Raw genomic sequence first — 19600 nt, forward strand, 5'->3', positions numbered from 1 at the left:
TAGGGTGGTGCAAAGGAGGCACCGCCAAAACAATAGCTCCCGGGATCCATGACGCAGGCATCGACATAAGAGGCATGGGGTAAACCTGGAAACAAAGTCTCAACATAGTTGTTATCAAAACGGAGTACACTAATAGGGTAAAGATAGATCATACCGACCAGGTCTTGGAGTGCGGTGGACTGGTGTACATCACCCGGACATATCTGGGGCTCAGGTATACCACATGCCTAAAAGTGACCCACAATTACAGGGAACAGTTAGAGCAAAAGAGTCATGTCCATATTAGGTAACAAAACTAGGGAATGGATGCCGGGAGAGAGGTAGTGGGGCACTCCAGGCAAAAGTGCCTAAAGAGGGCTCCCGGGATCCATCACACCCGTAAAAATACAAAAGGCAGAAAAAAAAAAAAAAAAACTTTTGAAAAATCTGAAAATAAGAAGTCAGCAGTAAGGCACACATAACAATTCCTGCCGCCATGTGGGGTAAACCCTACCAACTCGGTCTAGGCATGGAACAAGGTGCAGTCAGTTGAGACGGAGTCTCTTTGAAGTGACAGCGGACTGGGGGGTGCAAATCAACCATCCCCAACATGTTGGAAAGCATCGGCTTTCAGGTGGCGAGGAATCCTGGACGGCGTCAAGGGGGAACGTTGCGCTCCTGGCGGTTCCGAGGTCGAAGGGGAGCGGGGCGGTAATGGTAGCGTAGCCTGAAGAGGGAGAACGGGGCGGCGGGGGGGTTCCTCCGGCGGAACTGCGAAGCCCAATTCCTGGAAAAGAGTACGGAGATCCGTGGCCGTCGCGGCTTGATAGGGGGCATCTCGATATGTGAAGAAAACCTTGAAGGGGAATCCCCAGCGGTAGCGGACATTCATGGACTTCAGGGACAGCAGGTATGGTTTCAAGGCACGTCGTTTCGCCAACGTAGCGGGGGATAGGTCCGAGTGGACCTGTAAGTCATAGCCCTGAAAGGAGAGGGGGGCTTTGTCGCGGGCCGCCTGCAGGACTCTTTCTTTGGAGCGGAAATGTTGGAACTTGAGGACCACATCCCTCGGAGGACCGTCGGGCCGCGGCCTAGCTAGCGCGCGGTGTACACGGTCCAACTCCAATCGATTTAAGGGGAGATCCGGCACCAATTCCTGGAAGAAGGCCGTCATGGAACCATGGAGGTCAGTGACAGTCTCCGGAAGGCCCCGGATGCGGACATTACTCCGACGGGGCTTATTTTCAGAGTCCTCCTGTTTGTCCTTGAGCTGCTCCAGTTCGTCCCGGAGTGCCACCAATTCCCGTTCGTGGTCCGTCCGAGACTAGGGTGGCATCAATGCGATGCTCGATAGCGGTGGTTCTGCGGCCTACATCTCTAATCTCGCGGAGCAAGTCGGTGGAGAGCTTGCGGGAGGCCGCCGAGATTTCTTCCCGGACTATGCCGCGGAAGCGGGCGAGCATCTGCGAGTCCCCTTCGGGATCCTGGGAGCGGAGAGCTAGCGGGGTGCGGGGCCACGGGTCCGCTTGTGACACCGGGCCGTCACCTACCGAGTGCCGACTGTCCGAGGTGGAGAGTGGATCGGGCGCCCTTTTGGAAGGCCGCCTCGCGGTCTCCACAGTGCGCTCCGATTTTCGGGTTTGCTGGGGTTTGTCCGTTTTCCCCATCGGGTGAATGGGTGCCGGAGGTCCACGTCTGACTCCCGGTAAGCAAGGGTGAGCTGCTGGTGCCGGCGGGAGAACGGTAGCAGAGGGAGATTGCCCGGGTGGAGCGGAGGTGATCTAAAACGCGGCCATCTTAGATCCCTGCGCGCATGCGCCTTCTATGTTAATTTTCACAGCTGAAAATCTGAAATATTTTGCTTGAAATGCCCAAGAACCACAGTTACCAATATTTAGAGATCTGTGATTTCGTAGTTATACAACTAATTAGATTGGATTGTTGGGTTAAGTCCACCCTGATCTAATATTTCAGTTCTTCTGCCTTTCAGGGACTCTGGTGGTGAGATCTATCGTATTTTGCGGTCCATAAGACGCACCGGGCCATAGGACGCAGGGAGGTCCGGCGCGCTTTATGGAGCACTCGACAGACTGTAGCTTCTGTCACAGCTTCTATGACAAAAGCTGTGACAGAAGCTGCAGTTAGTGACCGCTGAGACAGGTGGCGCTGTGATTACAGCGCCACGGTCTCAGTGATCACACAGAGCAGACGAAGAACGTCCGTTCTTCGTCTGCTCTATGGTGATCTCGATCGTCGCCGCTGCTCGGTTTTAATACGAGTGATCTCATTAGATCACTCATATTAAACGAGCAGTGGCTCCTACTGCTGAACTCGATCGCCGCCGCCGCTGCTCGGCTTTAATACGAGTGATCTCATTAGATCACTCGTATTAAACGAGCAGTGGCTCCTACTACTCGCCCGGCGCCCGAAACTGCATGTCTCGGGCGTCGGGATTCGCTCCATAAGACGCAGGCACATTTCCCCCCCCTTTTGGGGGGAAAAAAGTGCGTCTTATGGAGCGAAAAATACGGTATATAACCCTGCCAACCTACTATGGCAGGTATGAGGTAGTCCTGTTTGTATATAGAAAACTTGTTGTTTACTTTGTGTTTTATATATTACATAGCCTTCTGGCCTTCCAGATTCCACATAACAGAAATATTCCTTTTGAGTTGGCTGACTTTTTATGCAGTGCTCCACAAAGTTGAGTTTGAAGGAGAATGCTTTGTTTAATGAAGGTGATGGTAAACAAAATTATAACTATTTTCAAGCTCTGGTTTTTAAGAATAAAGTTCAATTAAAGTAGAATTAAGCTTTTTTTTTGCTTATATCTACTGCTAGAAGGCAATAGATGTATGGAAAAAAATGAATAATATTTTTTACTTCACTTTGTCTCCGCCGCTCGCGCTTGTCTGAAGGTCTATAGATTCTCCAGCTGCCGCAAAGGATCATGGGTTGGGGGCATGCGCAGTATAGATCTTTGGCTGGGAGAAGAGGAAAGACACAGTGTAAATCAATGCATGTAGCTCGCACGTGCACAGACACCGTGGGACACAGCAGTCAGCGCTGCATCAGAGACCTGCACCAGCGCTGGAGGGACTCCTGAAAACTACTGGAAAGAAGATCGGATCAAGAGGCATAATTTAAGGCAAGTCCTTAAAGCAGCATGGGGGGTGAATGTGACTTTAATGTCACTTTTTAAGTTTTTGGATTCTGGTGATCATTGCCTGGTCTGCTCCTTTTTTCCTTTGTTTTTAATTGGTGCAATTATGCCCTTATAGGTCACTGCCTAAACATGAGCGATTGGTTGATTTGCATGGCTCTGTGATTGATTACAATTATGGAGGAGGCTCTAGCATTGCGGTCCTTCTAATCACAGAACGTCTTCATAGAGATCTTTATGCAGGACTTAAGGTAAGCATGTTTTGTTTCTGGTATGTTAACACCAGTAGATGTTGTCGGTGTATAAACGTTAAGGTTTTTTTTTGTGTTAACCTGGGTCATCAGGATTTTAGGGAGATGCCGTCGCCAACCATCTGTTATCTAAAACAAATGTATTGAATTTGTGTGTTTTAACATGGGAACATTAGAGCAATGTGGTTGATATGGTGCTCTATGCATGTATTTGTTTATTTTGTTTGAACCAGTAAAATTTTTGTCTCTGGGGAACTTGCCATTTTAGAACACTAGACATTGTGTGCTTCTGGGCATGCCCAGCAATCCGCACATGAGTTTTGTATGCTGGTGCCTGGTAAATAAGCAAGCCTATACAGACTTGGACAAATTTGTTGATGCCATTCCACAAAATAAAAATTAACTTGAAACTGACCAATGTAATTAGCATCCACCATCGTTTATTCCATAATAAATAATCTTACTTTGCTTTTGAGGATTGATTCAACAGAATATTTTAAATAATAAAACAAAACTAAATGACAATGTATGGCACCATATTATTGCCTAATATTTTGTTGCACAGCCTTTTTAAAGGCAATTACTGAAAACAAGCGATTTCGGCAGCTATCAATTAAACATTTTGGTCCACTATTTCTTGAGTAAACTGCTCTATCTGCCTCAGGTTTAAGAGTTGCCTTCTCCAGACTGCATATTTCAGCGATTTTTTATTTTTTTTATTTTTTTTTCCATAAATTTTTGATTGGATTCAGTTCAGGTCTGAAGGTACTTCAGAATAGGCCAATATCTATTTTCACACTTTCTTTGCTTTACTCTGACATGCATACAGGAATACATGGACAATTGTTTTTATTGTCCTCTTTTTAGGCAGAATGAAGCATTGTTTCAATGTACTGTAAGGATACGAACAGCTTTGTCCATGTCTGTATACAACACTGTAGTGTACAAGGTATTTAAAAAATTTTTTTTATCTCTTCTAACTTGATGTGCATTTAATTGCGTAGCGAGCTAGTCATTTTTATTTTATTTTTTTAACCGTTTTTTTGTTTGGCGTTTATTATCCCCAGCATAGTAGGATGGCATTGTATGCATTCAACATGGTTAGGTTCATGCATTACATTAATGCATGCGAGTGAATATTTGCTAGCACACTACTCAAACATTTCTTTTATCCCTGCTCTTATGTTTTAATTAGCAAATCTGCCTTAATGTGTAAAAAAAAAAAATCTTACAACACCTTCCTTTTAATCTGGGGGTCAGCAACCTCGGCACCCCCGCTGTGTTCACCCTACAATCATCATTATCATCCTACATCATTTATCTTCCTCTGGCAGTCTTGTGGTGCCTCTTGAAACTGTAGTTTTAACACAGCTGGAGTTTTGCGGTTGCCTACACCTGCTCTAGTCTGTAAATCTCAATTGAAGAAGTTAACCGACTATAAAGTTTGAAAATGCATGCCCATGGGACATTTAATACCGTTTCTAGCAGACCAAAGAGCTATGTATTTCTACTTTTCAAGTTTTAGTCAACAGGGGAACATTAGATTTGCCTTAAATCTAAACCTCTTGAACCAGATTCGCAGTTACAAGGACTTCAAGGAGAAGACGATGCCCTTCTCAAGAATTATGGTTTTATGGTTAATGTGGTTTTTTTGGGGGGGGGTTTCTGGGCTATCAGAGATTTAGGGCCTGTTCACATGATTTTTAGGTGCGGATCTGCAGACCCGGTCCTATTTGTTCCAGTTAAAAAAAAACTTTTGCAGGAGTGGGGCTGTCAGTATGTTGGCTGCAGTGCGTTTTTGACGCGTTTTGCGTTTCCGGACCGTTTCCTGACCGGACAAAATGTAACATGCAGTATTTTTTCTGTTGTAACCTGAACTGACTGCTCACGTGAGAACTGTAGCCCATAAAACACATTGTGATGCATTTTTAGTGCAGGAGCGTACGGATCAGGTCAGCACAGAAAACATACGTCGTGTGAACAGGCCCTTACTGAGAGTTCTTGTTCCCGTGAGGTTAGCATATGACTGCTTTACTGCACTGCTCCTTGACTCACCCACATCTTTATCAACACAAGGGAGTGGAGTTGTTTCACGCTTTCATAAAGAGAGTTCTTTTTTTGTACTGTGCATGGGTAATATGTTTATTATGAAGTAGATATCATGATTGGTTTGCGGAAAAAAAATCTTGCTGGTATATTTTCAAAGCAAAACAACTTCGTTGTGTACTGACCAATAGATGCTGGAAGATTAGTGGATCCTTCAAATGTGGTATGGTCCCATTTAATTCTGTAGTCCACTGCCTTAGTCTTTTCTTACAGGTGCCAACACTGTCCATTCTACTGTGAAATTGCAAAGCAGCATTGCCACCCTTAAAACAGATTTACCAACACTCATTGACATTCATTGTATTGTGTTTCCTTTGATTTCAATGATCAGTCAAAAACATACAGTATCTCACAGAAGTGAGTACACCCCTCACATTTTTGTAAATATTTTATTATATAATTTCATGTGACAACACAGAAGAAATTACACTTTGCTACAATGTAAAGTAGTGAGTGTACAGCTTGTATCGGTGTACATTTGTTGTCCCGTCAAAATAACTCAACACACAGCCATTAATGTCTAAACCGCTGGCAACAAAAGTGAGTACACCCCTAAGTGAGAATGTCCAAATTGGGCCCAATTAGCCATTTTCCCTCCCCGGTGTCATGTGACTCGTTAGTGTTACAAGGTCTCAGGTGTGTTAAATTTGGTGTTATCGCTCTCACTCTCTCATACTGGTCACTGGAAGTTCAACATGGCACCTCATGGCAAAAAAATTTCTGCGGATCTGAAAAAAAAGAATTGTTGCTCTACATAAAGATGGCCTAGGCTATACGAAGATTGCCAAGACCCTGAAACTGAGCTGCAGCACGGTGGCCAAGACCATTCAGCGGTTTAACAGGACAGGTTCCAATCAGAACAGGCCTCGCCATGGTCGACCAAAGAAGTTGAGTGCACATGCTCAGAATCATATACAGAGGTTGTCTTTGAGAAATAGACTTATGAGTGCAGCCAGCATTGCTGCAGAGGTTGAAGGGGTGGGTGGTTAGCCTGTCAATGCTCAGACCATACGCCGCACACTGCATCAAATTGGTCTGCATGGCTGTCATCCCAGAAGTAAGCCTCTTCTAAAGATGATGCACAAGAAAGCCCACAAACAGTTTGCTGTAGACAAGCAGACTACGGACATGGATTACTGGAACCATGTCCTGTGGTCTGATGAGACCAAGATAAACTTATTTGGTTCAGATGGTGTCAAGCGTATGTGGCGGCAACCAGGTTAGGAGTACAAAGACAAGTGTGTCTTGCCTACAGTCAAGCATGGTGGTGGGAGTGTCATGGTCTGGGGCTGCATGAGTGCTGCCGCCACTGGGGAGCTACTGTTCATTGAGGGAACCTTGAATGCCAACATGTACTGTGAAATACTGAAGCAGAGCATGATCCCCTACCTTCGGAGACTGGGCCGCAACATAACGACCCCACACACACCTACAAGACGACCACTGCCTTGCTAAAGAAGCTGAGGGAAGAGGTGATGGACTGGCCAAGCATTTTTTTCAATTTATTTATTCAATTATCTAATAAAGGACCTTGCTGTTTGCACTTAGATCTGTCTCTCTCTTGTGGTTTCCACTTTTCTCCCTTGGCTGGACAGCCCGGCGTTGCCCCTAATCACACCTGGAGGGTGTCCGACGCCGCCATCGAGTCAAAGTGCTGCTTGACCGAAGGAGAGAGATGAGAATAAAGGCCCCGCAGATTCATTGACTGAACAAAAGTAATAGACATCTGACTTACTATTTTTAGTATTTTTTACGATTGAAAGAACTTTGCTTAACCTCATTTTCGTTTTTAAACTAGGACACCGCTGATTGATGATTGAGGCCGATTTATAGTGGTCTCACTTAAACGACTGAAAATGGCTTAATATTATAGTATATTATATTCCATTTAGAATTTATAGAAAGTTTCCATCTACCTAGGCCATTACTATCTTCAGTACTTTGGGTTGAACAGCTGAATTTTGTTTCACTTATTTGTAAATAACGAATCACGATACGAGTACCAATATTTTTATATAAAAAGCATTGCCTTCACTAAGGATAATTAAGACATTCACGATACACAGGGGGTCACGAACAATAGGTTAATACCTAATACCAAGCGCAACATACTGGCTCACATTGACTGGCCAAGCATGTCTCCAGACCTAAACCCTATTGAGCATCTGTGCGGCATCCTCAAATGGAAGGTCTCTAACATCCACCAACTCTGTGATGTTGTCATGGTTGGGAAGAGGACTCCAGTGGCAACCTGTGAAGCTCTGGTGAACTCCATGCCCAAGAGGGTCAAGGCTGTGCTGGAAAATAATGGTGGCCACACAAAATATTGACACTTTGGGCCCAATTTGGACATTTTCACTTAGGGGTGTACTCGCTTTTGTTTCCAGCGGTTTAGACATTAAGGGCTGTGTGTGGAGTTATTTTGAGGGGACAGCAAATGTACACTGATATACAAGCTGTACACTCACTACTTTACATTGTAGCAAAGTGTAATTTCTTCTGTGTCGTCACATGAAATTATATAATAAAATATTTACAAAAATGTGAGGGGTGTACTCACTTCTGTGAGATACTGTAGGTTGTGAATACAGTCTAGGCAGTGACTCCTGAGCTTGCAGCAGTGTTGGGTTACTGTGCATTTTATAGAATTTTAGTTTCGAAAGATGACAGAATAACAGCCACTCTAAGGAAAATGTTTTAATTCTTTAAGCTTGTGATGAGGTGTTTCTCAGTTGTACTGTGATTTTGGTTGTGGAAGTTATTTAGATTAGATTAAAGCTGAACTACAGGCATGAGTATGTTGAATATAGTTTTGCCTAGGGGGATAGGAATAACTGATATATTTGCCTTATTCCCCGTGTGACTTCAGGAGACTGGTCTTATGAAGAGGAGCAAGCCTGCAGGGGTGAGGAATAAGGTAAGTATTGAACCTTATTTGTAACCTCCTACACAAAACAGACAATTAACTCTTGCAGTGTGGAGGGGACCCCACTGCAAGGGTAACTTTTTTTTTTCCTCCAGTCTAGAGTTTATCTTGTAAAATGTTGTTTAACTTTTTTTGTATGATATTCAAAAGCAGAAAGACACCACAGTAGTAATTCCAGATTTAAATTTTGCATAGCATTAATGAGCACTCGTGTTTTTAAAAAAAAAACAGGTTGCACTTCTCTTGAGTTTATTGGGAAAATATGATTTAAGTAATATCCATTTAAATGTATAAGTGACTGTACAAGCTGCTAATCAAGCTTCCATTGTCTTCTAGACTGGCCTTTGTTTAGAAGAACGGTTACAAATTGGTTTAGATGTGGTGGAAGGCATCCGTTTCCTGCACAGTCAGGGCCTGGTCCATAGAGACATAAAACTGAAGAATGTTCTGGTGAGAATGAAGTAACAGTAACTACTCAATGATGTTAAAGGACTTTGACTGTTTACTATAATCTGCGTACACTTGTTTTAAAGCCCCCTCCACAAAGCTCTTAATGAATGCTCTTCTAACCAGTCTTATATGTATAAGTTGTATAAACCTTGTGCTCCCCTGGCAGTGCCCTTGAGGCCCAATTGCCAAATACTGTTGATTTTAGCTGTTGCAACATGTTGGACATCTACATGGGGACCTGTAGTTCATTGAGGTTGACCTTGTAATGCAGCATGCCTTTCTACATATTCCAGGTGTATTCTTAAATTTGACAGCGCTAGGGCTAATTTCATCTGCGGTAGCTGTTCTGCAGTGCCAGATTTGCCTGCCTTTAGCCCTCCTCATCTGGGTCTCCCTCACTCTCTATGGAGACCCCCTCATACTCTCCAACCCAGTATTCCTTTTATTTGGCGATAACAGGTTTTGTTTTGTGGATGATATAGTTGCTGATGAGGCCAAAGCACAAATCACCTAGAAAGCATCCGCCACCCTTTCCAGCTTCCCTGATTCGGGCCTGGAGTACCCTACTGCCCCAAACCTTGTTTCTGGAGATAAGTTTGGATTGTGACTTGTCTCGCTCTGTGAGTGAGGATGGAGTCCTCACCTATCCTTCTACTGCAGAAGGAATTTGTTTCAGCGTTAGTGAAATTTCAAAGTGGAAGTCTCACTCACCCAGGAGAAAGAGTCTGCTTTGGCACTTGCTATGCACAAGCCCAAGAGTTTGACTCTGGTATTCCTGTGCTATGCTTTCTTTGAACTCGTTTATAAAGAATGGTTTACTATTAACAGTTTGCGGAGGACTCGGTCAAGCAATGGATTTCCCCACTTGTGGTGGATTTCCCTGGGTACCCACTGAATAAAGCTATTGTTATTACTGTGGAGGAATCCCCTTACTTTGAAGATCCTCTTACTTTGACAGACAGGAGAGAGAGCGAGGAAAGACAGCCAGGAAAGAGAGCGAGGAGAGGCAGCCAGAAAAGAGAGAGGGGAGAGAGAGCGAGGAGAGACAGCCAAGAGAGCAAAGAAAGACAGCGAGGAGAAAAAACGAGGAATGACAGCCAGGACAGAGAGAGCGAGGAAAAACAGACAGGATAGAGAGGAGCGGCAGCCGGGAGAGCGAGGGAGTTTTTTTTTTTTCGTTGTTAGATCTCATGTAGCTCGTCATTTGAAAAGTAGATCTTAACAAAAAAATTGTGGGCACCTCTGGTTTAAGCAGACTTTTGCCGCCCGGACTCTGTTTAAACTTGTAAAGCGGACTGTCGGCTTTACAATAGAAGCGATTCTGGCGACTCAGCTGTCGCCAGATCCCTTCTATGGCCCGGGGAAGTGGTGTACCCGCCAGACGCCCACGCTGTGCTTTCTGGGCTCCGTTGCCCCTCCTACGGGCCCTGGGCCGGCTTCTCTGTTGTCAGTGGCGAGCTCCCCCCTCCCCGTTCTATGGGAGCGATGCAGATTGCATCACTTCCGGTCCCGTAGCTGTCAGTGCTGGGCTCCTGAAGCCCAGCTATAAGCTATTGAAGTGCGATTTTGCACTTCAATAGCTAATTTGGAGTGTAAAGGTGACATGGGGTCTTTTGGACCCCCAGCATCACCTTAAAGAGTACCTGTCACCACCATCTGCTATCACATGGGGGGCTTGTAAGCATTCCTATGTGATAGCAATCAAAGTAAATTAAAAAAATATATATAACCGTTTTTAATATTGAAATGAAATACAATAAATCTAAAAATTATTTAAAGAAATGTTTTAAAATCCCCCGCGAGCACGCGCATCGGCGTGTAAACACGCGTCGAGTGTGCCGTATGAAAGCGACAAACGCGTTACACATGTTTTGGTATCGCCGCGCACGCCAGAGTGAGAGCAATAATTCTAGGGCCAGTATTTTTGGTTATCTCTAAATTGATGACCTGCAACTGTCACCATTTTATTCTACAGGGTCTTGGCATTCAGAAAATAATGTTTGGGGGTTTGAAGTAATTTTCAGGCCTCAAATGTGGAATATAACATGGGTGCAAAAAAAATTAAAACAAGGCCTCAGACATGAAGGGGTTAAATCTGGCAGCTCCAAATTGCCCACAAAGGACTTGGTCATAATCAATCTGGCATCTGCCAAATTATCCAGAGCTGCTTTCTAGTAACCATTTTTTCAGCTCTGCAAGTTTCAGGTAGCAGCTCTCCATTTCTTTCCCTGCATGGGTATAGGGTGATGATGCCTCTAAAAATGCTCATCCTTGCCTTAAATGATGTCCTTACGACAAGTAAAAAAAAGTCTGTTTTTTTTTTTTAAGCCCAGACATGCCCAAAGCTGTCACTAATCAAATATAAGAATATTTTGCTTGGAATACCCAATAAAACACAAAACAAGCCTGGCTGGCTCACAAAGCATGTGTAAGGGGGTATTCTTATTCATAGTGCTGTAAATGAAAAGAAACCAAATGCGGTCTAATAAACCAAGTATTTTTTTAATTACTTGTACAATACTTCTCCCTCCACAGTTCCCAATCCAAACAATATAGAGAGTTGTACATTCTTGTCTGCGCTCTTCATCAAAGGTAGAATAAATAATGAATACAGTGAAATGGACGTAGAAATAGTAGCTACCCAGATATACTTGACAGAAAAGAAGCAAAGCCTTGACTTGGGAAATGGCATATAAATAGGATGCATGTGCCAGTTTCAGATGTAATATAATTTATACAAGGTGAAGAGACCCTATCCCCCTCCAAACACACAGTTTGCTATTGTCAAATGGAAAAGGAAGATATAGGGTCAGTTGTAGATCATAAAACTATGCATTAGGGGATGCACAGATATATTGTCCGAAAATGGCACTTTTGGCATAATGCCGAAAGTGCCATTTTTTGGCCCATACAGCGGTGCATCCATTCTTTCTCTCCTCCCCACTGGGCACAGGCGGCCGAGCGTTGCGGGAGGAGAGCGCCGTGAGCAGCCTTTGTTTCTCCTCAGACACCGCTCAGCCTCCTGTCTCCTTCCTGACATGCTGTCACAAGAGGCTGAGCGAGTGTCTGCTCGCTCAGCCTCTTGTGACAGCATGTCAGAAAGGAGAGCGAGTACAAACACTGATCAGTGATCGCTGAGTGTTTGTAAATAATTGAGGACATCGTATGTTATTATTATTAGACAGGATTTATATAACGCCAACAATTTGCTCAGCGCTTTACAAAATAGTGGAGACAGTACAGTTACAATACAATTTACAATACAGTTTCAGAACAATAGGGTTGGGAGGGCCCTGGTCGTGAGAGCTTACAATCTAGTAGGAGGGGCAAGTGATACAAAAGGTAATTGTTTGGATTGAGTTATTGTGGGAAGTAAAAGGCAGTTTTGTTGAGATGAGATAGGCTTCCCTCAAGAGATGGGTTTTTAAGGATCGCCTAAAAGTGGGCAGCGTGGGAGATAGGCGGACAGAATGGGTTAGGGAGTTCCAGAGGATGGGGGACACTCTGGAGAAGTCCTGGAGGAGCGCATGGAAGGAGGTAATTAGAGAGCTGGAGGTCTTGAGAGGACGGTTTGGGTCATATTTTGAGATGAGGTTGGTGATGTAGGTTGGGGCAGAGTTGTAGATGGCTTTAGTTGTTAGTATTTTTAATTTTATTCGTTGGGCAAATGGGAGCCAGTGGAGGGATTGGCAGAGCAGGGCGGCAGACACTGAACGGTTGGTAAGGTGGATGAGACTGGCAGCAGCATTCACGGTAGACTGAAGGGGGGATAGTCTGCTTAGTGGTAGGCCAACAAGGAGGGAGTTACAGTAGTCGAGGCGAGAGATTACAAGGGAGTGAATTAGAAGCTTTGTGGTTTTGTTTGTGAAAAAGGGGCGTCTGTTTACTATATCCTCAATTATGAATGAATGGGAAATGATCTACATCACCTCCTGTTCATTTATGATTGTGGATATAGCAAACCTACTATGTCCTCATGTTATGAATGAACAGGAACGCTCAGTAAAGCGGATTCCTGTTCATTTATAACCGGTACTGCAGAAAAAAAAATGAGGACTCCCGTGTACTCAATCTCTTTTTCTATTTTAAAAGGGTAATATCAGGGGGTCTGTTTAGACCCCTAATATTTCCCGGAAGCCCCTAAAAGTAGAATAATTATTAAATTTTTTTTAAAGTTTATCAAAATAAATAAAAATTAAATTGAAAAAAAAATGTGAAAAAGTTAAAATAAAAAAACATTTTCCGTTTTGGCCTGACATTTACATGACGTTTTTATTCCTGCTTCGTTTCAGTTTTGACATTTTTATTTCAGTGCGCCTCTACTATGCATAATACTTTACTCACATAGTAATGGTAATATAAACTCACAGATATTTGAATTGGTCCATTGTCATAATATGTTGAACACAGTCAGGTAGGTGTTGCACTAGTCTGTCAACTGGATGCAGGGTGAACTTATCCCTGTTGATGGTGAGGCCCAAGAAAGATAAGGGATTTGAGGAATGTTAATAAATGTGCTGCGTGTTGTCTCCCAGGAACAGCAGCGTTTTGCTTGCATATAGGGCCAACTTATTTTCCCTATCTCCCCATTTAAATACAGCTATGTGATTGGGTAATCTTATCGCCAGCGCGGAGAGGAGGGGCATTCTTGCAGAGTTGCCCTCCCTGGAGTAAGGATTTCAGAAAGTTCATAAGTAACTCAAGCACGCACCTTAGGGGGTCATCTGTAAAAGTTGCACCCATTTCTTAATTGGTCAAAATGCATAAGTTTAGAGATCGCCTTACTGGGCTGGTCACTAATACTGGGGCTAGTATTTTAACATCAGAACAATTTAAGCAATAGGGCATTTATTTTAAGAGGCATTATGCAAGTTAGGAAAAAAGTTCCTGATTTCAAGAAAATTCAGAAACTAAGCACTGCCCATTGTAAGAAATTAGCTAAGCTACTGTATAGGTGCCCATACACTGTACGAGAATCGCGGGAAATCCTGCGATCGTACGATACTCGCAAAGTGTATGGAAGGCGTGCAACCGTTTCTACTGTACGGTCGCACGTCTTCCGACGAACAAGCAGGTTGAAAAACCCGCCGGGAATCGTACGACTTGGCGAGTTAGTGGCCTGCTTGTTCAACAATTGCCGAACGGACCGGTGTGCGCACAGTGCCCATTTGCATTCATCGGAAGCCCGCCCCTCATTGCATTCATCGGAAGACCGCCCCTCAGGGGGGCGGGCTTGCGATGATCGCAAGTACAATCTGCCTGTCCAAGATGGGCAGATCGTACGTTTTTAAAATTACTTTACAACCCTCGCAAGACAAAAGTCTTGTGAGGGTTGTAAAGTGTATGGCCACCTTATGTGTCCGGTTTAGCCATCGGTTTTCTACAAAACAGCTTTCCTTAATTGTTGCTGCTGAGGTTTAAAAGGAACCTATACACACTGAACCTACCAGACCATTGGGACTAATGTAAAAAAGTGGTACTTAATCCTTTTATGTGATTTAGGTGTACGTTTAATAAACTGTGAAAGAGTGTGATAAGGAGTGAGAAGGCTTTTCTCACCTTATGAAAGTGAAAAGTCTATAAAATGGTGTTTAATAAACCGTGATAAGTCAGGTAGGAACTGAAATATCTCACCTCTTATCATTCTGGTGATAAGTACACGGAGAGTAATGGGAATGTACCTGTTTAATAAACGGAGAAAAGTAGAGAACAGCTTTATCACTGGATAAGTATTGTGAAAAGTCCCCTCGATTTATCACCTTGTCAGACCTGGTGATAAAGGCCTTTTTCTCGTGAAGCACTGAGCAAAGATTCGGGAACTTGTCATAAACCTACTCCTTTTTATAGACAGAACAGGAAAAAGAAGCACCACTTCTTCACTATGTTTGCTGAGGCTGATTTGGATTTGGCAGCAGCAATTGTAGCATGCACAGCAGCTGCAGTACATGTAACCCATGAAAGCATTGGGGATGTTCGGTTCAGGAAACCACGTTTGTACATGACCCGCACAGTCCTGGATGAGCTTTCAGATTACGATGTGGAGGACATGTTTAGACTGAACCGTCAGGGGATCATGGATTGCATCTGGAGGACATGGCTACAGTGCAATTCACTTCAATGGCCCGCCACACCCCCTCCTGCTCCATTAAAAAGTCGCCCGCAATGCAAACAGTGCATTCTGGTCAGAATCGGGCCAGAACGCACTGCAACTGGTGTGAACGGGCCCTTAAACTGTCTCACCCCATCCTGTTGCAGCCAGTCACTCGGCTTGCACTTCACAGTGTTGTAGAGCTGCAGTCTGGATCAGTGTGCTAGAAAAGGGATACCAAGTTTAGAAGAGGCAAATACAATGTCTACTCCAAATAAGTATCCAAGGCCCTGCAAAGATAAACATGACCTTTTAGGTCTTGTTCACACCAAGCACGTTCCAGGAGCAGAGCAGTTACAGACTGGAGCAAAACTGCGTCCAATGTATTCCAATGGTATTTTTAGCTCCAGTTCACATTGCAGCGTTCCGTTCCCGAGCAGGTAAAAAAAACAGCAGCCCTATTTTACCTTTTCTGGAACGCATGCAAACGCATAAACGCACGCAAATGCCCTGGAACGCACTGAAAGCCAATTTTAAACTTTACATTTTTATTTTTTTTTACCAAAAATGGCCTGGAACGCATCAAATACGCGACACAACCCACTGCACTGCGTGTGCAGAAACTCATGCAGATCTGCTCTGCATTTGGTGTGAAAAAGGCCTTAGGGCTAGTTGACACCAAGTGCGTTCCAGGAGCAGAGTGGAACAGTTACAGACCGGATCAAAACTGCGTCCAATGTATTGCAATGGTATTTTGGGCTCTAGTTCACACTGCAGCATTCAGTTCCAGAGCATGTTAAAAAAACTGCAGCAAGACCTATTTTTCCTGCTCTGGAACGCATGAAAACCAAAAACGCATGCAAAAACACAAACGCACTGAAAGCCCATTTTAAACTAAAGAAAATCTTTTTAATTTATTAACAAAAACGGCCCAGAACACGGCAAAACACACCATGTGCAGAAACTCATGCAGATCTGGTCTGCATTTGGTGTGGACAAGCCCTTAGCGTCCGTTTTTTTTCCCCCCAATTTTTTTTTTACTTTAAAATGTCCTTTCAGTGCGTTTGCATGCATTTTTGATGTGTTTGCACGTGTTTGGGAGCGTCCCGGGGCAGGAAAAATAGGGCTTTCTGCTGTTTTTTTTTACATGCTCTGTAACTGAACGCTGAGGTGTGAACTAGAGCCAAAAATACCACTGGAATACATGGGATGCAGTTTTGATCCGGGCTGTACCTGCTCTGCTCCTGAAATGCGCTTGGTGTGAAATAGCCCTTAGTGTCCTCTATTTAAAAGTTTACTTTTTCATGATGTGTTTCAATGGTGGAACAATGTAAAACCTTTTGAAGAAGGCAACACGTTACAAAGTTCCCCAATTGTAAGAAATTATGTGGGCTTCCTCAATGAGAAGAACATGTAATGTAAGGCTTCTGTGCTGAAAAAACAGTTAGGAGTCAAACATAGCGCTGTCGAAGATTGTTCCTCACTCCCATTGAGGAGAATATAAATACAAAATCTGGAGCAGCTGTGCATGGCAAACAATCAGCTTCTCCCTTTCATTTTAGAATAGGAACAGAACAAACTGAAGAGAGAAGCTGAATGGTTACTATGGGCAACTACTCCAGATTTTGTCTGTCCTGTTTTGACAAATTCCCCCCATTGATTTTAACTCTTTTGAATAGGGGACATATTACACAACAAACTGAAATAACGGACATATGATATACCCTTTCAAATACATTACGAATTAGTCTCTGTTAGCGACAATTATTCATACATTGGTAGGGTCAAAAGTAATAATTTTGGGATGTCCCCGGGTGGCATTTTTGTGTATCCCCCCCCAAAAAAGGATTGCCATATGTATATGTCACATAAAAAAATACTTTTTTTTTTTTTTTCACGATACAAACGGTCTTTGACAGTACACATGCTGAATGCGGCTAGGTCCTGCACACCCCTGTTGTGGAGACAACCCAACCCACCCACAGTAAGACTCTGGTTTACTATCATGGATGATATATATCGTATGGAGGATCTGACGGCCTCCTTGCGTAATGAGGAGGAACGCTTCAAGTCCACCTGGATGCCTTGGCTCCATTTCACTCACTCCGCTGCCTACGTGGCTGAGACAGGAGGGAATCCGGCGACACAGCGGGACACTGGATGAAGAGAATGATTTCCGGAGATGATACCCGATGGCCACAGAGACACGACCGATGCACCATTTGTCTTCCTTTCTTTCCTTCTTTCTTTCCCATCTGCTCTTTTGCTGATCCCCTTCCCTCACTCCACACCTCGATGGTGAGATATGATGCAAGGGTAACCACGCACTAGTGGTCCACACCTGGCTCTCTCGGAAAGACTCCCTTCACACATGTGCTATGGTTCATTCCAAGTTGATAGTCTGGGGGAGCGGGGTGTACCACGCTTTGGCATAAATGTTGATTTGTTCTGATGCCATATTGGCTTATTTAGTTGTCCATATTCTGTAATTGCAGTGTGTATGACGGTCCAAATAGGCGGAGCTCGCTCTGGCTCTACCATGGTCTGGCGAGACAGGGTAGCTCCGTGTGGGCAGTCTGCAAGGGTAGGAGTTTCCTAACAGTTAGGTTGCTCCACTCCGGTGGGGCCCAACTATCCTATGTGTTACCAGATGTCTTTAATCGGTTTCAGTGCGATGATGATACGGCTTATGTCTGTCTGATAATGCTAGTTTGCTGCCAGTAGACTGTTAATGATAACGAATGTTATGGGAATAACTTTTCTTTTTTTTGCCACTGTACGACATACTGATGAATGCAATGTACGCAAACAATAAACAAAGTATTTTAAAAAAAGACCATTTTTAATCTATAAAAAACGAGAATTTGTGTGGGTGTGAGGAAGGAGAAAGATGGGAATTATGTGGAACAATGACAGGGCAAAAAGGGCCAGATTGCTACGGACACCAAAGGGGTTATATGAGTAGGAGGTGAGTATGAGGCAAATATGAAGGGGGTGTTTCATCACATTTGGTGAATATCTACATGGGTAAATGCATTACATTGGGATTTGATTTGATTAGTAAATGGAGTGCGGAGCACCTTTTTCGGTGTGTTTGGTAGTTCGATTCATGATTTTGTACTGGTACATGCTGAACAAATTGGAACATGTAAATCCTGCTTTTTAGCATTTTTCATGATTTTTACCTGAGAAATAACTGTTGCACTTTGCTATAGAGGTGCTTTGTAATATTGTTAACGAGTGATTTAGCAGAGTAAACTATGATCCTGTCAGGAGAATTGTAGATTATCACAAAGGATGTCCTTGTGCAGCTCAGAATACATTCCCCGTATTACTTTTACTACTAAACACTGTGATGACTTATCACTGCCTTTCACAGGTGTTTCGTGTGATACGTTTTCTTTTCGCAGATTATTAAACAGCCTCTGTGCAGCCGAGAAAAGCAAAGTGAACTTGTGATAAAGCTACTTTTATCACGGTTTATTAAACGTACACCTTAACATTTTAGAAGTTGAAGAATTGCATACTGCTAAATATCACTTGCAAAATGACTCTTACATTGTTGCATTTTATAGCTGGACAAAAAGAACAGAGCAAAGATCACAGACCTGGGTTTCTGCAAGCCAGAGGCTATGATGTCTGGCAGCATTGTGGGAACGCCTATACACATGGCACCGGAACTTTTTTCAGGTAAAAAAAAAAAAAATTGATGTGCTTTATTTAAGAGAATGTTCAGAGTATTGCTTGCAAGGAACCACTTCTGTAGCTAGGAACATCTCCTGTAGCTCCTGCCTGAAATATAGCAGATGAGCACTAAAAAGAAACGTGGCAGGATACCGCGTGTGTCGCGGTAAAAAAATTGCGCGACACGCGCGTTTCCGAGGGCTACTTGGCTGTATCCCAATGGAAACGCGCAACAAAAACGGCCCAAAGTAGTACCTGTACCTTTTCAGGCGTGGGCCGTTTTGTAGCGCGTTAGGGACGGGAGGAAATACGCCAAGGTGGGAACCAGACCATTGAATACAATGGGATTTATATTTTTGAGCGTTTTGTAGAGCGTTCGGCGAGCGTAGAACGCGTTACAAAACGTTCAGGTGTGAACGAGGGCTTATGCTTCCTTGCCCTCTTCACAAGCACTTTATGGCCAGGAGATTAATTCTCATTGTCTCAAACTTATTTATCTGTGCAGGCAGATCTGTGCATGCACTAATTTCTTTGGAGCGAGTAGTAACCAGCTCAACACAATAATAAAATGCCCTTTGGCTTATTTAAAAAAAAAAATTATTGTAGAGTTTTTCTGTAGCGTTAAAAGATAAGGCACCCTGTGGATTTCATAGGTTTTTGCACAAAAGTGCCCTCTTTTATTTATTTTTTTTCCTCCTGTCTTTCTCCCTATTGGAAAGATTTCTTCTCACTTTCTGTATTGGTGAGATAATTTTTTCCCAATGAGAACAGTGGCAGAAAAAAAAAACTGATAGAGGTTCTAGGACTTCCTCACTCTATCCAAAACAAAGAAGAATAAGTTTGAGCTGGGGCTTCGCTTTAAATGTTAAATGGACGAAAAGTGTGTTCTGTTAAGGTGATGACACAAATTCATTTTTCTCTTCTTTTTTTTTTATTCTGTTAAAAAAAATCTC

At 43.5% G+C, this 19600-nt stretch overlaps 1 protein-coding gene across 1 annotated transcript in view; it reads left to right on the forward strand.

Moving 5' to 3' along the window:
* Positions 1-18653, forward strand: part of DSTYK (dual serine/threonine and tyrosine protein kinase) — a gene marked incomplete at its 3' end in the record, with an annotated part of 86847 nt that extends 68194 nt beyond the window's left edge. The window contains exons 11-13 of the mRNA XM_018574038.1: positions 3261-3393; positions 8762-8875; positions 18539-18653. Of these exons, the coding sequence (XP_018429540.1) occupies positions 3261-3393; positions 8762-8875; positions 18539-18653 (362 nt within the window). The remainder of the gene's footprint in view (positions 1-3260; positions 3394-8761; positions 8876-18538) is intronic.
* Between the last annotated feature and the right edge of the window lie 947 nt (positions 18654-19600).

The sequence above is a fragment of the Nanorana parkeri genome, unplaced genomic scaffold, assembly GCF_000935625.1.
Source record: "Nanorana parkeri isolate BGI_ZX_2015 unplaced genomic scaffold, ASM93562v1 scaffold2691, whole genome shotgun sequence".
Lineage (NCBI taxonomy): Eukaryota > Metazoa > Chordata > Amphibia > Anura > Dicroglossidae > Nanorana > Nanorana parkeri.